Here is a 23092-nt window from a genome sequence, read left to right on the forward strand (position 1 = left end):
TACTGCTGTCAGTTTAATCTTACTTTAATTCTCAAAGAAAACTTAATAATTAATCACTTTTCAGATACACTTCTGGATATAGGCTGTCGTCATCACAACTTCATTAACTTAATGAAATGGTAAAGTGACTCAAAACGTGTGTAACATATTCAGCAACAGACTATGTGAATGGATTTGAGGTTGGAGCAGAATTCAAAGTCTCTGACTTTGTAAATAGAATTTGACTTAATGAATGTCATTACATGATATGAGATTGTTTGCACAAAAAGTCTTGATCATATTGTGTTTAAATGTTTGGTTTGACGCGCTGACTTGAAACTATTACGAAATGAGATTCCATCTGTTTCCACAACGAACCTGCGCAACCCTTCCACATGTCATTCATCATGCTAACCATACTGAAGTAAACAAGAGACTTAGCTTTGTCTTAGTCATACAAGGATACTGTCAAATCCAGGTGATCCATACACTGTCAATAATAGTGGCGCTGCTGCCATGGACACGGCGGTGCGGGTGGTACAGGACGCGCGCCAATCTCCCTTCACGTCCCCTCTACGTGGTGTAGTTACGTATGAGCCCTCGCGGCTTTATAAAGGGGACATGCACCGCGGATTGTGTCAGCAGAACTACTCAACAGCTCCCAACGCTTGTAAACGGCAGGGTCCTGTGTCATTTTTCAATGAAACACTCTTTGCGCAATCGATAACACATATTTTACGACAGACATTTGCGCATCATCTTTTTTTTATTGGAGTTGGCACTTTACTTTCTGTTGGAAGCTTTCCCAAACGCACTTTACAGAAGTCAAAATGTAAGTAGCTACTTTTTAACACTAAAGAGGCTTGCTATTGACATGCAGCTAGTCGTAGAAATGTAGTATGCGCCTTGGTCTCATTTTACGCATATGATAATATACATTTGTGATCGCCAATTTGAAGAAAATCCGTTATGTACAGGGAAGAAATTGTGTTAGAATTTGGAGTGCTCTCAGAGTGACTGTTTTCAAGCACTGTTGACTGAGCCCCACTTCACAATTAGGGTAAAAACCATGGGGTAAAACTCGCTGTCTTGTGGTAGAATGAGAGCTAACATGGGAGTGCCCCACGGGGTCGCGGAGGGACGAGCCCCGGCATGATATGATGGAAACTGAGGGGCTTACGTGACTCAAAAAAAAGTTTGTAAAATAAAAAATCGTGATTGCGCGGATTCACACACACGTGATCGGAAATTGTTTCGCAATTGTTTCACATTTTACGCACAAGATTTACGCATTAAAGACGCATATCTCCGTATCACGTCTCCTGATAATACTCTGCCTCAGGGCTTTGTTGAATGAAAAACTTCAACTGTTGTGAATAAATCAGTTGATGAATAGATTTCAGCTCGTCAAAGAGTAATTATTTCTTATCTTTTCCATACGGCGTTAATTAAAACGTATTCCCTAAGGCTACACGCAATTGTTTGATCAACATGTCAGGTGTATGAAATCTTTTATTTATGTCAGACTAATTATTGGTGTTTATTGCCCCGTAGGGTTAACAACCGGGATCGCTGGAGGGTGTACAAGAGGATGAGCCTCATGTTCCTCTTGGCTCTGCTGGCGCTGACTGTTGTCCAGCGTGGGACCAGCAACATGGGTGCTCCCTTTGAACTGGAGAGGCAGGCTCGCATGCACCCACCGACCGACTACGAGGACAAACCGGACTATGGTGGGAAATCATTCTGGAAATCAAGCAAACCCCTCCCCTCCACCACTGAGAGTCCCAAAATCAACCACAACAATGGGCTGACCACCTGGGATATCACCAGCACCAATTGCAGCGCCAACCTGAACCTGTCTCGCCAAGAGTGGTTCAAGGGGCTTGAGGCGAACTTCAAGCAGTTTTTGCAGTACCGCCACTGTCGCTACTTTCCAATGACCCTCAACCATCCAGAAAAGTGCTCAGGGGACATCTATCTGCTCATGGTTATCAAATCTGTTGCAACGCAGCATGACCGCAGGGAAGTGATCCGTAAAACGTGGGGTAAGGAACAGGTGGTGGATGGCAAGCGGATAAAAATGCTTTTCCTTCTTGGTAAACCTTCTAATGAGGTGGAGAAGGCCAACCATCAGAAGCTACTGGAGTATGAGGACTACATCTATGGGGACATCCTCCAGTGGGACTTCCTGGATAGTTTCTTCAACCTGACCCTGAAAGAAACACACTTCCTTAAATGGTTTCACATGTACTGCCCGAATGTCCGCTACGTTTTCAAAGGGGATGACGACGTATTCGTGAGCGTTCAGAATATATTTGAGTATCTCGAAATGAGCAGCCAGGTGAAAGACCTTTTTGTGGGAGACGTCATTTTCAAAGCCAAGCCCATCCGCAAAAAGGAGAACAAATACTACATCCCCCATGCGTTGTACAACAAGACCTACTACCCTCCGTATGCAGGAGGTGGGGGGTTTCTGATGGATGGGCCCCTAGTGAAGAAGCTTCATGTTGCGGCAGATACCTTGGAGCTCTATCCCATCGATGACGTGTTCCTAGGCATGTGCCTGGAGGTGCTTAAGGTATCCCCCATCAAGCACAGTGCCTTTAAGACGTTTGGCTTGGTGAAAAACAAGAGCAGCAAGTTGAACAGAGAACCTTGTTTGTTTAAAAGCATGATTGTCGTGCACAAGCTGCTACCGACGGACCTCATCCGCATGTGGAATCTGGTCAATAGTCATCTGGTGTGCTCCCAGAAAGCACACATACTATAGCTTTAAGAGAACATTGGGACTTAAAATGGAACCGCTCCCTTTTGAACGTGCATATTTAAAACTGTTGTCTAAGTGGACCGTTTTAAGGGGCTTCCATAAAAGTAAATGACTTTGGGGGAATTGAAGGACTCTTAAACAAAAATCTGATTTAGATAGATGAGTAAGGAGAACATTTTGCAAGTGCTGCTTATTCAGTTGCGTGACACTGGACATTCTGGGTTAATGCCAAGGTTGTTGTTTTTTTTATAAGTCTCCACCCTGTTGCATCCGGAATCTTAATTTACAAATTCTCAACATACTTTATAAGTTGTATGTCTTTTTTTGTAATTTGACAAACTAATGTACACCCGCAGTTAAAGAAACCAATCAATATGAACCCAACAATGTGAATCCAGGATAATAATTCACCCTAGGGCTGCACAGTAAATCGCCAAATTACTGTAGCAATATTAGATGAGTCAATATCCCCATTGCGAAAGGCCACAATACTCCACAAAACCACTAAGGTCATTCATCTGAAGTTTAAAAGTAACTTAAATTTAAGCTGTTGTCATGATTTTCTTAAATTGCCCCCATTTAGATTTAACGAGAAGTATTGAGAAAATATTGCAATAATATATATTTTTTTCTCATATCGTGCACCCCTTACTGATACTATGGACAAGTGGTACAAGAAAGCATATGTGTGTGTTACATATTATATTAGAAACACACTTGTGCCTTTTGGGCTGTTTGAGGCTGCACAAAGTGTCACACTGATAAGATACGGAACAGTCTACCTCAATAAAGTGGTTAAAACTTCAATATTTTAAGCGTTTGGGACACTGACCAACTGCATCAAAGGTGACTTTTTTTATATACTTTTCTTGCACTTGTTAATTTAATTTGAATTGGACAGATAAACTGCCTTTTTGTGTTTTCTGTCTGAAGCTATATGTATGTGAATGTGCTGAAATACTTGACATGTATTTGGTTGTGGGTTTACCATTAACACTGTGAAACTCTGTCGATTGCTGGTACGAGATTATTTAAGTGGCCAATATAGAATAAGATCATAGTATTTGTTCCAATAAAGTTTAATGATTTTGTTAGAATGGTGTTAAATGGTGATTATGTCTAAATCAGTATATGTAAAAATGTAAATATTTGTAAATAAATGCCTTTATAAATTAACCGTTAGCCTGTGATATAGTGTTTACAATAGTAACGCGTCCTCGATCTGCTCAGTGTGCGTGGCCTTATCTTCTTTGTGCATCAATGTGAAATTCGGTTTTAGGTCAAACAACAATAGCAAAATGTTTAGACGGGTATCACTTACTCCAGAGTTGGGAGACATGTATGTGCCATAATGCAGATGGCAGTAAAACTGAGACAAAAAAAAGTTGCAACTAAACTTGATTCCTGACTCTTTATTTTAGTAAGTAATATAACACAAGGATTGGTTTGTCTTTGCCAATTTGTTTACATTTTGTTATAGACATATATTAATTTCCATAACTCATTGGTGCATGTTGGTTACCAGTGTGGTATTTCACACTATGTTCGACATGTATTAGTCATGTGCATCTTTTAGCACACCAGAGATGGGGCAGATTGAGCCAACTAACAGTGGAGATATTGTTTAGCCCTTTAAGTAGTCTCAAGAAAACAAAGAGGCATCTCAATACAAAAGAAATGCTTTTCTGTTGTTCTTCTCTATTTCATAGGAGAAAAAAAGGCTCTGAGAAACTGGATAGTCTGTGTTTTGTGTTCCCTGAGGTGTACTCTAAAACATAGGGGCATGACTGAGGAGGTGTTTAGTTCTGTATGAAGCATTCTCCCTTACAACAAAGTACAAATGGTGCGTAAAACGACCCAAGCATTAGTCCACAGCTTTATAAATTTGTATGATAAAATGATGGAGAAAGGAGACACCTCAAACCGAAATATTCAGAAACCAATCAATACTATACTGTTATGAGTGAAAATGTTTTAAGGAAAAGCTTTGGGATATTCACATAAACTGGGCACGGCTTAATTTAACTGCTTGAACCTGACTACCTGTCTATACAATCTATAGTTTCTACATTTTCTACATTACAATCAGTGTTTATCACAGTTCATGCTGGGACTGGTAGTGGCACATGCAATCCTGTTAAGATTTTTAAGATTCTTCTTTAATTTAAAACAACTTTTGGAGTGAAAGGATTTATTTGTATAGCCTTTTGCAGGCAGGGTCACGAAACACTTTATATGGGACAATTTACATTCATTCCATATCCAGTGGTGGTAAGCTACGGCTTTCTGGGGCAGACCGACAGGAGCGCAGCTACGCACAACAGGGCCAACGGACCCTCCAGACACCACCATTCAGTCACGGACACACAGACATCATTCATTATGGCATGTACATGTACATGCAGTTAGTGGTGGGGGAAAGAAACCTACAAAGACACAGAGAGAACATGCAGACTCCACACAGAATGGGCCCTGTCTGGGGGATAGAACATGGAGCCTTCTAGCATTGTCACTTTAAGTTGTTTATGATAACAATTGATCCATCCAGCTTCTGCCCACCAGTACATGATCCCTCCAGCATGTGTTTTGAAACAGATGCCCAAGCACCTCAGCTGGTTCGTCTCAACGTGAACGAGCAGCAACTCTATTCTGAGCTCTGCTTGGATAACTGAGATTCACACCCTGTCGCCCAGGGTCAATGGTGGCTGCTCTGTCAATGTATTTTTCATTCAGCTGTTTTTGGATTCAAATCAATGAATTGACAATAACATTTTTGAATGGAGTTTTTAGACTGTGGGGTGTCGGCTTATTTGAAGGATAGCGCTGTAGCTATCCTAGTTACTATAAAAAAAAAAAGATCATAAACAACAACTGGTATGCCAAGAAAGGAAAGAGCTAAGCACCCGGGAAGACCAGGACTAACCTACATTGAAATGCAGTGCAAATGTCCCACTCGAGCGAGGGGGCACTTACCACCCAGCATTTTAACTTGCCGGTGGATAGGCAACTGAGTATTTGTTGACACTAATTGGGGGTAGCTTTTGATGTCAATGTGGTCAATGGGTTGGTAGAAGGGGCTGCAGGCTTTCACACTAACCCTCTATTTTCTTCAAAGGAATCTAAGGACCATTGCTGGCACGGCCGAACATGGGAATGTGGTAGGGCTCAAAGTAAAAAGAGAATTCCATGACTTTAAAAGATTGGTCATTTAACTGAAATTAACACAAATCTACAAAGTTCAAAACAACACATTTGACTCATGGGTAAACAATAGGGCCAAAGTTCAGAGAACCTTAAATATTACAGGCTGTCACATCACATTTTTTGCAATGAAGGTCCTTGCCTTTAGACTGGATTTTTGTAATAGAAGTTGAAAATCCTTGTGCAATGCATGTCCATTGAGGAAACAAGTGACAATTTTATATCTATTATGGGCAAATGCAATGTGACTTAGGACATCGTGTGCTACAGGACACCAGGTCCGTCACAAAGATCCATTGTGAAGAGATGAGAAGTATTCCTGCGTTTAACATTAGTCCCATTTGCACCAGTCGCTAAACAGAGATAGTACTGTACTAACCATGTTTTACAGTACTAATGTCCAAACATGGCTGTTTCCTTAGATTTGCGGTTTGGAAGGTTGCATTTGCAGTGGTAGAAAGTAATTTAAGTATTTGAACAAATCAATGTTTTGTTTCATTCATGTTGCCTCTCCAAGTGGAAGGATTTAGGAGGTCCTTAAATACAATAGGTGAATCCTCCCCTTCAGCCTGGCTCCACATCTGGAGATGAGTCCCGAGCGCCGGCCCATGCTGGCTGCTTACTGCTACTACAGGCTGCCCCGGGGCATTGATGGGTCAGATGCAGAGAACGAATTTCTCTACGGGGATTAATTAAGTATACCTACAGCTTTCCAGTACGGTCCCATGCACTGACCACGCCATCAATGCCTTCATTACTGGTGAGATAACGGACGAACTTGGTTGAGCTGTTCGATTACCATGCTGCCACCGTGTGGTGGTGGCATGCACTCATTCTTACTGCGTAATAGCCAGATTTTCATTTCTCCCCTTTAGGCCTTGCACACCTTTAAGCATCATTTCCCAAGACTCTTAAGTCAAAAAAATAAGTGACATATAAAAAAAAGTCACCACCTATTGGTTTATTTTCATTAAGAATAATTAGTCAATGCACTACAAATATTTTGTGGTAAGGATTCATCCCGACTTACACTGATCGCATTCCATCTTTTAGATAGAATAGCGCAAAGAACATTACTCACTTAGCACACCGCATCAAATAATTATCAAAATATGCTTTACACAGTACAAGTGAAACTTGGCAACTAAAGCAAACTAAAGACAATAAGAACAAAACTGTTACAAGAGTATCATTTTTACAAAAGGTAAAATAATTTTTTTTTTTACATGAATTGGACAGAAAAAAAAACAAAAAAACAAACATGTTCACGGCAAACCATTCAGCCAGACTTGCATTTTCCTCCTCTGGAGAGTGAACGAGTTCATTGGAACATTCAGTACTCAAAATAGAGTACAACACAGAGGGCAGGATGGTGAAGTGGGGTACAAGATAGGCATAAAATGCCCATTTAAAGTTAAATAACATTGACACTTCTGGAATGTCCATAAGCTCTGAAAACAACGAAACCAGAGTCCATTCAATAAAGTAAAAAGACTAAAGGATTTAGTCATCAAACTTGATCTTCTTCCCCTGTGGCTTAGCAAATCCTCCACCACCTCTTCCTCCTGAAAAAAAAAGCCATTTAGAATTACAATATCATAGGTAGATAAGTGTTTTTTTTTTTCAAGGGTTACATTTACCTCCAAAGCCTCCTCCAAAGCCTCCTCGTCCACCACGTCCACCACCACGTCCGCCGAAACCACCTCTACCTCCCCTGCCGCCGCCGCCACGACCCCCAAATCCTCCGAATCCTCCTCTTCCTCCACCACGACCGCCTCCTCGACCCCCACGAAATCCACCCTCACCCTTTGGTTTGGCGTAATCCAGGGTCACTTTGCTGCCATCAATCTCTCCATCGTCCATGGCCTCTTTCGCTGCCTTGCAGTCGCCCTCGTTGTCAAAGTCCACAAAACCGAAACTATGGAACAAAAATACTCAGTCAATTGCAGTCTTGGCAGGACATTGTACTTGTAAGAGTGTATGAACCTACCCTTTTGAAGCCCCCGTTTCACGGTCTGTCACTATCCTGGCTCCAACAGCGCCTTCAAATGACTCCTTAAGTGTCTGATCTGTCGTGTCCTCAGAAAGCCCTTTTACAAACAAAGTCTTGGTTGGACCTACAGGCGGGGGGAAGAAAATTGTTAAGTGAAAATGCATTGTTATTTGTTAACCACCATGCTCAACCAGATCAGTACTTGACTATCTTTGAATTCTTCAGTTATGAATCAGAAGTCGGATCGTCATCAGATCTGGCAATACAATTATCATGCAGCGCTGTTGCAACATTGACACCTACCGGAATTCCCTCTGCCCCCATCGCTTCGATTTCCAGCGTTCTGGCTGTACTCCAGTCTGACCGACCGACCCTCGATCTCTGTGCTGTTCAGATTCTCAAGTGCATCCTTCGCGTCATCTGTGCTTTCAAACTCAATAAATGCAAATCTGAGGGGGAAAAAAATAATTGGTTTAAATACATCTTGTTCACAACAGAACACTTCAGCTTTGATCATATTTGCTTCTTGTAGCACAACAGACATAGATCGCATTCGCATTGACATCAGAATGGACCCGTTTAACTGTGCATTGACTGTTCTTCTCGTGCGAATCCATACAGAATCATTGGAAAGATTAAGAGGAGCTCATGAGAAGGTATACATACACAAATTAATTCGATCTGATAGAAAAAAATACTTAAAGGACATCTTACCCTTTAGACCTTCCATTATTTTGTGGAATTCTTATGGAAACTGCTTTTTCAAATGTTGATTGTAATATTTCCTCTGTGGCACTGAAGGCCAGATTATTTACCACCAAAGTCTTAGAGGCTGTTGGCGCTCCTATTGGGGAAAAAAAAATTAAAAACCGTAATGTCTAACCGATCTATTCTATAAAGCACCCAATTATTACCACTTACCTCCCATTCTACCTCCTTTCTGGCTTTTGTCACCGACATAATCAACCATGATGGCCCTTCCATGTAGATCTGTTCCCTGAGTTTCCTCTAGCATTTTCTCTGCTTCAGTCTCCGTTTTGAATTCGATGTATGCAATGCTGTCAAAAAGACAAGAGTAAATGCTCGTGTCCTATACAATTTAGAAAAAAAATGAAATAAAAATCAATGTTATGCATTTGTCCTACCCTCTGTTTGAACCGTTTTGACCAGGGGGTAACCGAATATCCACAGCATCTTCAAAAATTGCCTTCAGATCATCAACCGTGACAGAGAAGGAAAGATTCTTCACAAATAAAGTGCGGGAGTCCCTCTCTGTAAACAATGTTAATAGTCAGTATATAGTTGGCCTACATGGCCCTTCTCCATTGGACATTCGAACAGAGCTCTTACCTTTCCTTCCCTCCTGTGAGTTCTCTTTACTACGGGCTCTATCAAGCTTCAGTTCCTGACCCATAAACTTTTTGCCGTTGAGCTCCAGTCCCTTCTGCAAGTCCTCTTCAGAGGAGAACTCTACGTAACCAAACCTCCTAGCAAAGGAGTAGGGAAATTTGTAAAATGTACATGGAACCACGACATAAGTTTGATAACTAATGAAAGACATATCAATAGCATTGTTAATAGAACACTTACTTGGATGCCCCTAATCGCACCTCAATAACCTCCAGGTCGTTTTTACCAAAAAATGTCTTCAGAGCTGCTTTAAGTTCATCAAAGTCTTTACTTGGATTTAAATTGCCAACAAACAGACAAAATCCTGAGGGGCACAGGGCAAAATGTTTAAGACATATTCTGATAATCTTTGGAAGATTTGGTAACATTACAAAATTCAGAAATGATAAGGTAACATCATAATATCAGTATTAAGTCCCTTGTGATCATCATTATTAAACACTTGAACATAAAATAGGATTGAAGGGTATAGATACCTTCTTCTGTCTTTGCCTTCTTCGCAGGTGGAGTTTCCTTTTTGGCCTCTGCCTTCCTCTTTCCAGGAGTTACTGGGGCTGAAAACATGGTTCATTTAGTTTCACAATCAACCTTTAAAGTACCTCTTAACTGAAAAGCTACTTGGGCAATTATAGTACCATCTTCCTCATCGTCGTCATCTTCATCATCGTCATCATCCTCCTCCTCCTCCTCGTCATCTTCAGACTCCTCTTTGGCCTTCACCATGCCTGCCTTTTTACCTTTGGCAGGAGCTGGAGTTGTGTCCATTTCTTCTTCAGAGTCTGAAAAGAAAAATGTTAAAGCTGATTGCTTGAACTAAAGCAAATGCTTACGCAAGCCTGAAAAAGTTCTCACCATCCTCCTCTTCAGATGACTCCTCTTTGGGGGCTGGAGCCTTTGATTTGGCTGCAGGTTTTGCTGCAGCTTTAGCCACCTTTTTAACCGGTGGTGCCTCTTCTTCCGAATCATCTTCGTCATCATCATCGTCGTCGGATGATTCTGCAGCTGCAGGGGCCTTCGCTGAGGCCTTTACTGCGGGCTTGGCAGGTTTAGCAGCTCCCTTCTTTGGTGGTGGTGGAGCCTCTTCTTCATCTACAATACCAAAGAACAACATTACATATTTAAGGGGTACCAACATACCATTTTACAATAATTTCTCTTTTTAACATACCTTGATGCATTTTGTATGTTAAAATCTTTTTCAAATGAATATAAAACAACCCATGGATAAAATATATGGAAAAATGGAAAATCCATCTCTTTAATATTCCAGATTATGCTTTGCAAAAACATTGCAAATCAGTCAAGACATTTTAGACCCCTCTCAAATCTTTGTAATCCCATATTATCGCCAACCCAAATAAAAAGCAAAACCCCGTTTAAGGAATGTTAACCGTTAGCCTTAAATTAAAATATGTAAATAAAAATGTTGCAGCGATTGAGGATAGAACTGGCAGACATTGAAACACACCAGCACCGAAGACATAGCACTGCATTTCATTTTCCTCCGTACATTACACACATGAGTACAGTACAACTGCATGCATGCCAAGAAATGGAGGGTGCACCTATATGAATACAATTCTTCGTGTTGTACACCAGTCCACAAGATCCTTACCATCATCGTCATCATCGTCCTCCTCATCTGACGACTCCTTCTTTGGGGCTACCTTAGCCGGAGCAGCTTTTGCCTTCTTAGCTTTGGGTGGTGGGGGAGCTTCCTCTTCAGAATCTGCAGGATCAGGCATTTAACAAAATTAGTTGTGAACGATGACAAACCTCAAATAAGCATAAAAACAGAAAAGAAATGCTAATCTGTAGATGAATTGTGCATGTTATGCTTTACATTTGGTAAAATGTGTGTGACCTTTAAAGTTTTTATCATTCACAAATGTAGTCGAGAGTTAAATACTTTTAGGTAGGACAAATATCAAATACACAAAATGCAGAGAAATATTCTGACATACCGGACTCCTCATCTTCGTCATCACTGCTTTCTGCTTTTTTAGCAGCACCATTCTTGACTGGCACAGCCTTGGCCGGTGTGGCCTTTTTCACCTTAGGTGGGGGAGCCTGAAATGTACACATCAGAATAAATCACTCTGAACTGAAAAAAATAAAATAAAAATAAAATAACATTTATGACAAAACACACAGTACCTGCTCTTCCTCTTCACTGCTGTCCTCCTCACTGGACTCATCCTCCACTTCCTTGGGCGGTGGAGGTGCTTTCTTCTTCTGAGAAACTTTATTTGCTGCCTGAAAGTGTCCAAAAATATAAAAAAAACAATTGTAACTTTAATTGTTACAAAGTATCCGCTAAACTACTGGGGGCACTTTTTGTAGAATCCTATCAAAAATACTACGCAGTCATGTAGTGCCCACCTCGTGTGTCAATGAACACGCAAAACCCACGTGGGGGCTCAAGAGGTCGGGCTGTTAGCATGTGGCTTATCAGCAGCGTGCGCACATGACCGGAGATTCACTATTCCAATACAAAACTACCGTCGACTCTTCGCGATAACGTTTGTTGAAAAAATAAAAAAGTGGCAACTTCGCCTAGCAATAGGTTACACACAAAAACGCCATGTCGGTCTAACTATGCCCACATTAGCCTGCATGTTGTTTGCTAATGCTAACAATGCATGGCGTAGCCACATGTTAGTCTTGGAAAACATGAGGACACAGATATAGCACGGCTGGGCAAAGTGCTGTTTGGTCAATCTTAAAGCCGCTGCAGGAGAGACTCAAAATAAAAGCCCGTCGTTTCACTCGATGAAATCGCGAACGCGCATGTGTGCCATTTTGAGCAGTTCGTAGGCCTGCACCCTGCACGACGACAGCCCAAACATGGCTGCTGCAAACAGAAAGCCAACTATTCATTTAAACGGATTTCTGCGTGTCTCTTCTCATTACATGACCACCTGGGAGCAGAATGACCATAACATGAATTTGCTATTGTCTTCACGTTTAGTCTACCGTAACGTGTGTTGCGCACATGTAGCACGACAGGGCCCCAAATGTACACACTGTTTTCTCTATTAAACAAGACATTTTTATCACAATATTTCAAGATAAAAACTGATCTTACCTTCGCGAGCTTCACCATGATGTCGATGTGTTTCAAAGAAACACACGTTGCTGAATGAAAAGAGGGAAGTAATGTAGGTACTAGAGCATGCACGTGGGTCAGCCTGCTCAGTGAGACATTGGACAGAAAAGACAGATAGAGCGAGAGCGCTGCTTCTCTTCCTCTGCGCGTTCACAGCGCCCTCCCACATGCCCCGCCCACCAGCCATCGCAGCGATGTGTTTGGTTTACATCGTGCTGTGGGTAGATTTTACATCTATGATTGTAGCCAAAGTTTGCGACATGGTATGAACGGTACTACTATTACTAGTACTACTACTACTACCACCACCACCACCACCACCGGTGGTGAAGGTTTGTGGCATGTCGTGGCCACGACATGCCACAAACCTTCACGGGGATTATTGCAAATGTGTATAACTGAGTGGAGCAAATAATTCTGTTTTTAGATTTTAGCTCAACACTATAGTCCCACAGCAGCAAATATACAAACTGCTCCACGTCACTGTGCATCTGGCTGCGGGACTTTCTGACGGGGAGACCACAGGCTGTACGCGTCGGCGGCAAGTCCTCGAGAACCATCACGCGGAACACGGGGGCTCCCCGCTGCTGTGTGCTGAGCCCCCTCCTGTCCAAAGTACAGCTCAAACATCAAGTTTGCAGACGACACAACAGTGGTGGGTCTCATCAGCAACAGAGACGAGTCAAACTACAGGAGTGAGGTCTGGCCATGTGGTGCTCACAGAACAATCTCTCTCTAAACGTGAAGAAGACAACATAGATTTTAGAAACAAATTGTGGGCTTTAGCACTCGGAATATTTGAAGACGCGCAACTTCCCTCCTTGGAGACAAAATAGATTGTTGTGGACTTTCGAAGAACGTGGGTCCAGCATGCTCCTCTAACAATCAACGTGCTGCAGTGGGGAGGGTGACCAGCACTAATGGGTGTGCACATCACAGGGAAGCTCTCCTGGACCATGCACACTACATCACTGGTCAAGAAAAGTCATCAGCGTCTCTACGTTCTCTGCAAGTTAAGAAGAGCCAGAGTCGCAACTTCCGTCATGTGCAACTTCTACAACGGGACAAGAGCATCCCGACCAGCTCTGTCACTGCCTCCAGCGCATAGTGAGAGCCCCTGTCCCCTCCATGAGATGTTGCCTAGCCTACTCCACCAGTCTCACCCGAAAAGCCTTCAGAATCACCATGGACCCTTCGCACCCATCACACAATCTCTTCAAGGTAATGCCTTCAAGGAGGAGACTGCGGAATCTAGGGGCCAGCCCCAGTCGACTGAAGAACAGTTTCATACAGTAGGCCATTGGGAAGTTGAACTCCCTGAGCTCCCTCCCACTCCTCTTCCCCCTCCCCCCGCTCCACAATCAAGGAGGAGAGAAATGTCATTTAAAGTAGTTTAATAGGTTAAGTTAGTAGTAGTAGTAGTAGTAGTAGTAGTAGTAGTAGTAGTAGTAGTAGGCCTAGTAGTCTAGTCGTAGTAGTAGCCTAGTAGTAGTAGTAGTAGAAGTAGAAGTAGAAGTAGTAGCCTAGTATCAATATGAGCACACGATTATACGCTATCACTCGTGTGTGTAGATTACTGGCACCCTCTGCAATGGCCACGTGTTTTCTTTTTGACCATGTTTTTTTTTCATCATGCATTGCACACTTTTAGATTTGTCCGGGGTCTGAGTGGGAACATTTAATCGAGAACATATGGTTTAGATACGTTTTAACGCCACACTGTGGCAGTGTTGCCCTGGCTAAAGGCCAATTTGCAGATCAGTCATAAAAAAAATCCAATCTCTTATTAACAGGGTTTTGTTTCTCAAGATTACATTAAAAAGCATTTGATCAATTTAATGAACTTGCAAGCTAGATTTTGTTAGCATTTCTGTGACAGTTATCCTGAAAGCATCATCTCTGTAAAGTAGGCTGGACCGTGACTAAACATTTAAGCCCTCTTTCATTGTTTGTAAACAAACACACAAACAAACAAACAAACCAATAAAGAGGTTCAGGCATGCTGCTTGCATGTGCTCTGGTAAAGATGATCTTTTAGTTGTAAAGTGGAAATTACGAATGCATTGTGTTCAAGTTCTTTTGTGTCGTAGTGAAACATAAAAAACAAACAAACACCAAACTATAAACAAATAAATTCAGTTGTCTGCAAGCAGCTGACCTACTGCTACTTTGTATCTGCTTTGATCCAAAAAACACAAAAAGTCTTCTCTTTTTTTTAACAAGACGAAAAGTGTGGAGAAAAAAGACAATATTGAAATTGAGAAGCTAAACAGCAAAATGTTTAGTGTCTGCTACATAATCAGCTAAGAGACATAAAAACATATTGCTGCTCTCTGTTGTGTTGAAAGGTCAAAGGTTATCTTACCACATGAAGGCAACATAGACTGTAGAACTCCAATGAACTCAGTGAGAGTGGCTTCCAGCGCGGGCTAATTGAAGCTTGTTCATGCTAGCACTTTGGCTGGGTTTTGGAGCCAGCTCATCTATTAAGAATAAAAATAGTGAAAAAAAAGGTAGGGTAAGAATGAAAAACATGTGTTCAATATCACTTAAAGAGAGGCAAAAAGTTTCCATGGAGAGTCCATTTGTACAGCAAGGATCTTCCGGACTCCGCCCCCCTCTTTATAGGCTTCAGCTACTAATAGCAATGCAATGTCCATGTTTTGTTTTACATAATGGGTACAGGGCCTGTAACCTTGTGCAACAAGATGATTTCCTGCGAGATTTGAGATTTCACAAACTCTCAAAAATACAGTACATCTTGAAAGAGTCCTATTTTCAATGTTTTGACTCGAATACGATGTTGTTTCGGACCAATCCCGTGGCGGTATTACCATGAATACATGGGTTTTACATTGCCGACAACACAAGCACATTTTTCAATAATTAACAACTCAACAAGAACAGAAAAAGAAAAGATGCTGCCATGTATACTTACAAACACGAGTACCATTTTTAAAAACAAAACATTAAATTGCTTTAGGCCGATTCATTTGTTGTTTAGCTGTGGTGTGAGGCGCAGTTTGGCTAATATGACAATCGCGAGAGCCAATCAGCAGCAATTAGCGGCCAAACGGTTTGTCTCCTTCCCCAACAATCTAACCCAGAGTCTTTCCAGACTGCTGTGCTAACAAAATTTGCACTGTGATATCAAACTGGCTTTGCCAGGTTAAATCAGACCTAGGGCCAGCAAAAAAATGCAATGAGGCCACATAGCCTTACATGGAATATTTCAAGATGAGATAAGATGAAACTCCCTTGTTACAACAGCTCTCAAGGACACTAGGGGGTGCAAATGGTCAGGAAAAATGTGCAGTCAAAGAAGAATAAAATAATCAATCAATCAATCAATCAATCAATCAATGGTTTTGATAGCCCAATATCACAACAGGAGTTGCCTCACAGGGCTGCACCGAACATTAAGGCAATAAATATAATAATTACAGTGGTTTGCATAAGTATGCCCCCCCCCCCCCCCCCCCTTTAACTTTTCGACATTTTGCAATACTATGGACCATAAACATACACATATATATATATATATATAATAATCTAAATTGTATGTGAAAGACACACACTACTAAGTGTCACACAATCATGAAGTGAAATTAAATTAAATTTCACAAACACAACAGACATGGATGTCGCAGCTGAGGATGCTCTACAGGTGTTTAGATCAGCTCCACTCTGCCCTCTAGTGTTGTATTATGAGAGCCCTCCTGGCAATTCAAGACCCCTCTTGAATCCGCATGTGAGTGCTGTGCCACATACCCAACAGGACAAAATAGGCATCTCCTTTTTTCAAATTTTCAATGGTAAAGCCCAAAAGGCCAAATTTGGAATGGCTGGAGATGGATAGAGGAGTCCTAACAGCTTATGGACAGAGTTTAGGTACTTTGAAATTATGGACTACTGAATACTTGCATTAAAATGTATTTTGTAACGTATACTCTGTTACTTTGTCCAATCAGAGTACTGTATTCTGAATATCTACCTTTCACATGTGCATTATATTTATGTATAAATACCTTTTTCAGTGACATGTACTTCAAATGTATTATTAGTAATGTTCTTGTTTTGATGGGTGTAAATTGTTGATCTGCTTTTTAAAACCATTACCACAAAAGGTTAAGGTTTTAAGTTGCTTTATGCACAAGAGCATGCTTCAAGGCAATGAAGGTCAATAATCGTCAAATAATAATCAAATGGACATAAGAGGCAGAGGGAATCTAGTGCGCATTTAATGTCATCTTTATATATATATTTTTTAGATCATTTACAACTATATGAAAACAAAAAAAGTCACAAACAGAATAGACCTGCAGTTTGTTTCAAAATGTTACATAAATAAACATATTTATAAATATCTCTTTTATAAACATATAAATAGTTGTTTTTTTTAAACATAAATACATTTATGCAGGAGATGAAATACATGAATGTACAGCAGCATCAGCAACAATATACAGCTTTGCGGTTTGCCGTTTTTACACCATCGTCCATCTTGTACATTGTACCTCTGTCAAGATTTGTTGTCAATGTTGTGTCTGCATACTGCATGTATGCACAGTATTTAGGAGCATTGTCATCTCAGTCTTTGTATATGCTGGTTGTGAAGGCTTTGTACTGGAGCTCAGTCACACGTTCAGTTTTGTTTTTAATTCCTCAGGCGAGAACAAACTAGACAGCAAGTTGTCCAAACCGATCGTCCACAAATCTGTTGGGGAAAAAAGAAAAACATTAAAAAAGATTAACAAATAGTTAAAACGTTGTATGAATTGTGAGGTGTGCATGATATTGTCTGAACCATGACAGTAACGAAGTGCGCTGTGATGAAAAACACTGACTCACAGTATTAGGACTAAAGACTTGACAATGTGCCGCAGCCACACACAGGCATGCACACAGGAGCCTGGAGCTGCAGGACTAATTATGCGTCACCTTAGCTTCCTCACTCCTTCATTCATTACGCCGGCCCCCTTGCTGTTCTGCCTCTAAATGTCTTTAGTTAAAGAAGTGGGTTTCCCAGAAAGATCCCCCACTGCCACAGCATGCTGCTTTGTTTTTGTGTGTCCCTCCTTCATCACACTTTGGCTTTTAATCTTAAACTTGATACATCCTGTCTGCTCCCAGATGGGACTGTTCTTAACAATGTCAATAAAGAAGACTTTTTCTGGCCAAAAATGCATTATAGAGTTTTTTTTTTTTGCCTGATAAGTTATATTCTACTTTTTTGTACCCACCGCTGTTACAACATTTTGCTTTCATAGAATAGAGATGGATCATGTCCTAAACACTCATGAATGGATCTTAGTGTTTGTGAAACAGTGAGACAAATAAAAGCATACTACAAGTTTTTCTGGAAAGCTTTTTTCTTTTATGTTTCAGTATTTCTGGCTTTTTACCTCATGCCACCTTTCCTCTCCCCTGTCGGTTCAGTTCCACAGACACAGTAAACTTTTGTATTGTAGCATAATTTGAGTATGGCAAATCATACTCAAATTCATACTTCAATCATACTTGTGCGCCAGTTGTCTTACCTTCACAGCAACGCTCTGGTGCCTAGCATCCCATTCCACTTAGGGTTCCTATTCTATCCATCTTGTGTCCGAAGCAGCCGCTCCTCGACGAAGAGCCAGCCTTTTTATTTCCCGATTTGTGTCTTCTGGGCACAGGATGATCGTTAAGAAGCCGAGCCCACATCCCCCTGGCCCTGGTGTCCACGCGTAAATCACGCAGTAACCGTATCCGAGAGCGCACAGCCTCCAATTGCCTCTCTCTCTCCTCTGACTCCAGAAAGTCCGCGAGCTCCTCACCCAGCAAACTCCGAAGAGACTGCAAACATTCATAAAAAGATCAAAGATGGGCTATAATAAAGGAAAAAAACTATATCAACATAAGTAATCAAATATGAACATATTAAGACGATTCGTAAAGATGGCGTGTTTCATTTTGAATACCGTCTAGCCTACTCATTGAGTCGGCTATATCGGCTGAAGTCGCTCCATGAATTTCATCAGGATCAAACGGCAGGTGCGTATAAAAATGCTCTATGTTTAACTTACAATGGCCGATTAACAAGCGGCGCCCTCATAATTATGCATTTGTTTGTGTTGGAACATCTAAATTTGCTGAAACGGTAGACTACATATACAACGATATACGCTGGCAGGCTGTGCGTAAATGTGATTTTACGCATAGGCTAGTTACGTTTTAGTGTAAACTTTGACGAGTCTTGTGAAATAAATTGAGGACTTTCGCGACACAAAAAATCTGTGCAACCTGATCTTTTGATTTGCCAAATGTTTTAGTTCTGATAAGCATCGTTAACATAGTCAAAAGTAGGCTATGTTGCGCATCCCAACGGTGTAAATTGCTCCTTACCTTTTGCTGCGCTTGTGATAAAGGTTTTGCTCCAATCTTCACTGAAAGCAAGGTGACAAAAAGTCCACATACTACTACGTAGGATAAGTTCATATTGACGACCCGTGAGTTTTTTTTAGTTGGTTAAGTTGATTCCTGTGGGGCGCAGCAGCCAATCAGGTGTTCACCTTTGGATGCCGTTGTCCGTCCCTCGCTCTCAGGCTCCTCAAGTGCTTCTCTAACTCTGAGAATTTGTTCGCAGCTTTATACCCAACCCATGGTGATGTCATAACAACCTGCGTAATGTTGTGCCTCCTTTCTCGCCAGCTCCCTTTCCCACTACCTGCCTACTGCCTCTAATCGTGTCACGCGCTCAACTAAATGAACAAAGCCTTTGCGAAAATTAGATGAGACTGTCCGCATGAAACTACAGGTGTATCAAAAATCATTTGGGCCACCGAGGGGGAAAACACGTGTGCGAGGATCTCTGCAGTTCAGGCATCACGCAACGCCTTAATAACGCTTGTAAAATGGTCATATTTATACAGAACTTGTACTTATACTTTTTTGAATTAGAAAACACTATCTCAAACTGAGTTACTTCTCATAGGGCATAAATGTAAGGGTTTGGCCAAAGGGCAGTTGATGCGCGACAGATAGAAAGGCACCAGAGCGTCTCTCAGCAGCACTGTCTGTGTTGGGACACAGAGTGGCAGTATTTGCTGTGCCAAGAAGAACGTTTCATTACACTGATATACTAGAGAGGCTTTATGAGGAACTGAACAGAGTTCATTATATACAAACACACACACACACACACACATATATATATATATATATATATATATATATATATATATATATATATATATATATATATATATATATATATATATATATATGTGTGTGTGTATATATATATAGTGTGTGTGTGTGTGTGTGTGTGTGTGTGTGTGTGTGTGTGTGTGTGTGTGTGTGTGTGTGTGTGTGTGTGTGTGTGTGTGTGTGTGTGTGTGTGTGTGTGTGTGTGTGTGTGTACGTGTGCGTGTACGTGTGCGTGTGCGTGTGCGTGTGCTTAAACTCTGTTGACCTATTGTCAAGTGAGGACCTCTTGTCCTCACTTTTATGTTTGGCATAAATTTTCAGCAGCTTACAAATTTGTTATATTTATAGTTTACAAGCAGCTGGCACATTCTTTGTTAATGCCACAAATGTCACAAGTGTGTCTTGTTTTGCATAGTTTAATAAAGTTACACATTGTTTCCAATGACTTCATGTAAGTTACAGACCATCTTCTGCTTTCCCCCTTTCCCCTTGTTTCTCGCCATGCCACAAATTCTGCTTGCTTTTTAGTGATTTTAGATTTCATTAAGAGTTTTTCTCTCTTTTTAAAGCTGTGTGGTTTGCACCAGAAAGTAGCACACAAAGGTTAGACACTGCTTTTATCGTCTTTTGGGTTCCTTGTTCTTGGACAAGACAAACTAAGACTGTCCTAAAAAAAAGGCTTTATTGCTTAAAGAATTTTAATGTCTTTTACACAAGATCTGCAAGTGCCATCTTAAGTTCAAATGCAACCAACTATTAACTCATCATTTGAGCTTGCTGATAAGAAATAAATAAAAGTAATATTGATATTGCAGTGCCAATAACATTAGTCGTTGTTGCATTGTTAATGTATCTTTTTGGCCAAAACCATTTTTGGTTTGGTCCCAAATGGTGAGGGCAGGAATGGTTCAAGATGGATTCTGTTGTGTTTGTGAGCGCACAAGTACCATGAGAATGTAGCTTGCAGGCAAGTTAATACAAATATGTGATATTGAGATTTTTTTTTATCACAAATCTCTCTAAAACTCTGAGTCTATTTTTGTGCCTTAAAATTATTCTTTTCAACTTCAATAGTATTTCATATTCCCTAATAAAAAGACAAGCAGTCAAGTTCCAGTGAAGTGGTGGAAGCCCTTTTGGACATTGTTCAGTGTTGCTCATGCATAACTCCAAACAAAAACCCAAAGCCACAAGTGGTATAATGCATGGCGTTTTACTGGTTGTTCCGCAGTTGTTCTCCTGCTTCGAATTCCATAATTACCCATATATGTAAAAAAATAAAAAATAATACATCTCATTGAAACAAGATTATCTCATACAGCCTTTAGATGTGGCAAAGTCTTGAACAAAAATATATTCATCTAAAAGGAAGAAGACCCCAGTTGTAATCCTTGACCTTTGGGGTTGGAGTTTTTCAGGCCTTCTCATTGCTGATCAACCTACCACATGCACTGTATGGGTGCACAGTGGGCCATTCATCCAGGCGAACACAAACCGTACACACTTTACGTCCATTACTCATCCAATCAACATGTGCTCTTTAGGCAAGAAAATGTACATCGTTTTTAGTCTATATGTTTTGACTAAAATACTATTGTATTTAGGTTTAGTCCTATTATATATAGTCGATAACAGTTGTGTATATTTAATCAAATAAATCAAATTAAAAATCTGATACTTTTAATCAAACAATATAACACATGTTTATGATAAACAGTATATACTACTCTATGAATTTGTAACACAAAATACCAGCTGTTAGACTGGTCCTGACTGATTGCTCTTGTGCCAATAAGAACCAGGGATCAAATGTATAGCAGGTTCAAATTGATAGAGGTGCTAAAGGATGATTGAGAGATACATGCTGTGATGGTAAGTAATGGCCATAAGGTAAACCTAAGCCTCTCATCCTTCTGAAAACATTTCTTTCTTTCTTTTTTTTTTAAAGTAAAGAATCAGGTCTTGTGAGCTTGGTCCGGTTATTGCTGATAAGGCAATTTTGGAATATCCCAATCTAGTTACGCATAAGTGATCAACTGATATAAATACATGATTATGCATTTATAATTTTGTTACAAAAATGATAGTACACGCGAATACATCCTGTTCTCAAAATCAAAATGCTGAAGAAAATTACATATATAGTACATTTTCTGGCTGACTGGAATGACATGCAATTGCAGCTTTGCCTTTGCTTCAATAAAAAGTGCATCGTGATGGTCACAGCACCAATTTGAAACCTTCGTCAAGTGGCGTGCGGACGATGCGAGCCTGAATCGAATAAAACTATTTGAACTTGTTTTTTGTGGCTGATCTCTGACGTCAACTTTGGTAGACCAGCGCAATGGCCACACAGGTCAGTAATGAAAAAGTTAGCGCAGATCAAAATACAGACTTCATATATTTACAGCACATGCATGATTTGCATATTTCATAATTTGTGTGTTTTCAGTGGGACAAATTCGAGTTGGAGAGTGCGATGTGTTCAAAGAGCTTCACGTCTGGCTTTGACTCAGTTTAATATAATATGAGCGGATGCAAAATTGTGCAGAATAAATACTTTTAAGATGTTGACAAGGCAATAAGAGAGTGGTCAGTGTACGATTCAAATGTTTATCCTGATTGCAGTTAGCTTTACAGTCAGGGCTTGATTCAATAAAGATCCTTTTTCACCCAGAAGTCTCAGAGTCCTAAATGAGTAACGGTAGGAGACAGTTACCTAAGTGCTATGAGTGAGCCACAGTGCACCACATGAAAAGAGTTCTCCAGAGTGTGTTGTTCAGTGCTCAGAACAGGTTGTATAAACTCTTGTCACACGCGGACTGCCTGTAAATGTGCAGCACTTAACCTCAGCATGACCCCCCTCAATAGTCTTCAACTCACAAAGAACAGTCACAAAAGGTTCCTTTTATCAAAAGACAAAGGCAGTGTACGCAAACAAACGAATGACATGTCATATTATTTATGCGGAGATGGTGCAGGAGGTCTGGCCACTGAGATCTCCAGCGAGATAACGCTGAGACGAAATGTGGACTTGGGCAGCGAAAAGACATGGTGGCTCAGAGGTTTAAAGAGTTCAACTTCCTGACAGCCAGGTGGATGAAACTGTCCTTCAGTCGGCTGGACCTGGGCCGTAGATTCTGCTGTTTCCTCTCTGAAGGCAGGACACTGAAGAGACTGTGTGGCTGTGTGGGATTTCTCTCCCCTCCATTCTGAACATCTGAATGGAGGGGAGAGGGGCACTGATCTTCTCAGCTGCTCTCATTATTTGCTGATCCAGAGGACCTGTTTTGTTACTGAGAAGGTGATAAATACGGTACTTTATATATCATTGTACAAGTAAGCAACAAAATTGCATAGTTGTTCAGAGACCTGAGTACCTGGAGAAATCCTTCACAGACGCGGGAAGAACATGTAACTTCCACAAAGGAAGGCATGGTTCAGG

At 40.9% G+C, this 23092-nt stretch overlaps 3 protein-coding genes across 3 annotated transcripts; 1 reads left to right on the forward strand and 2 right to left on the reverse strand.

Moving 5' to 3' along the window:
• Positions 1-631: 631 nt before the first annotated feature.
• Positions 632-3262, forward strand: b3gnt7 (UDP-GlcNAc:betaGal beta-1,3-N-acetylglucosaminyltransferase 7). The gene is made up of 2 exons (XM_079574399.1): positions 632-811; positions 1534-3262. Coding segments are annotated over exons 1-2 (1218 nt in total). The 5' UTR covers positions 632-809; the 3' UTR covers positions 2750-3262.
• Positions 3263-6893: 3631 nt separating this feature from the next.
• On the reverse strand, positions 6894-12456 carry ncl (nucleolin; the record flags this gene model as incomplete). Its single annotated transcript, XM_079574378.1, has 16 exons — positions 6894-7512; positions 7588-7865; positions 7938-8064; positions 8244-8389; positions 8655-8784; positions 8862-8998; positions 9086-9212; positions 9291-9427; positions 9531-9654; positions 9827-9904; positions 9986-10129; positions 10203-10439; positions 10966-11079; positions 11315-11420; positions 11508-11606; positions 12439-12456. 16 exons carry the CDS (start codon positions 12454-12456, stop codon positions 7451-7453), a joined length of 2064 nt encoding a protein of 687 aa, XP_079430504.1. The 3' UTR covers positions 6894-7450.
• Positions 12457-16759: 4303 nt separating this feature from the next.
• Positions 16760-19047, reverse strand: nppc (natriuretic peptide C). Its single transcript, XM_079575288.1, has 3 exons — positions 18844-19047; positions 18000-18294; positions 16760-17176 (listed from the first exon to the last, which is right to left on the reverse strand). Exons 1-2 carry the CDS (start codon positions 18934-18936, stop codon positions 18022-18024), a joined length of 366 nt encoding a protein of 121 aa, XP_079431414.1. The 5' UTR covers positions 18937-19047; the 3' UTR covers positions 16760-17176; positions 18000-18021.
• Positions 19048-23092: the final 4045 nt, after the last annotated feature.

The sequence above is a fragment of the Gobius niger genome, assembly GCF_951799975.1.
Source record: "Gobius niger genome assembly, chromosome: 17".
Taxonomy (NCBI): domain Eukaryota; kingdom Metazoa; phylum Chordata; class Actinopteri; order Gobiiformes; family Gobiidae; genus Gobius; species Gobius niger.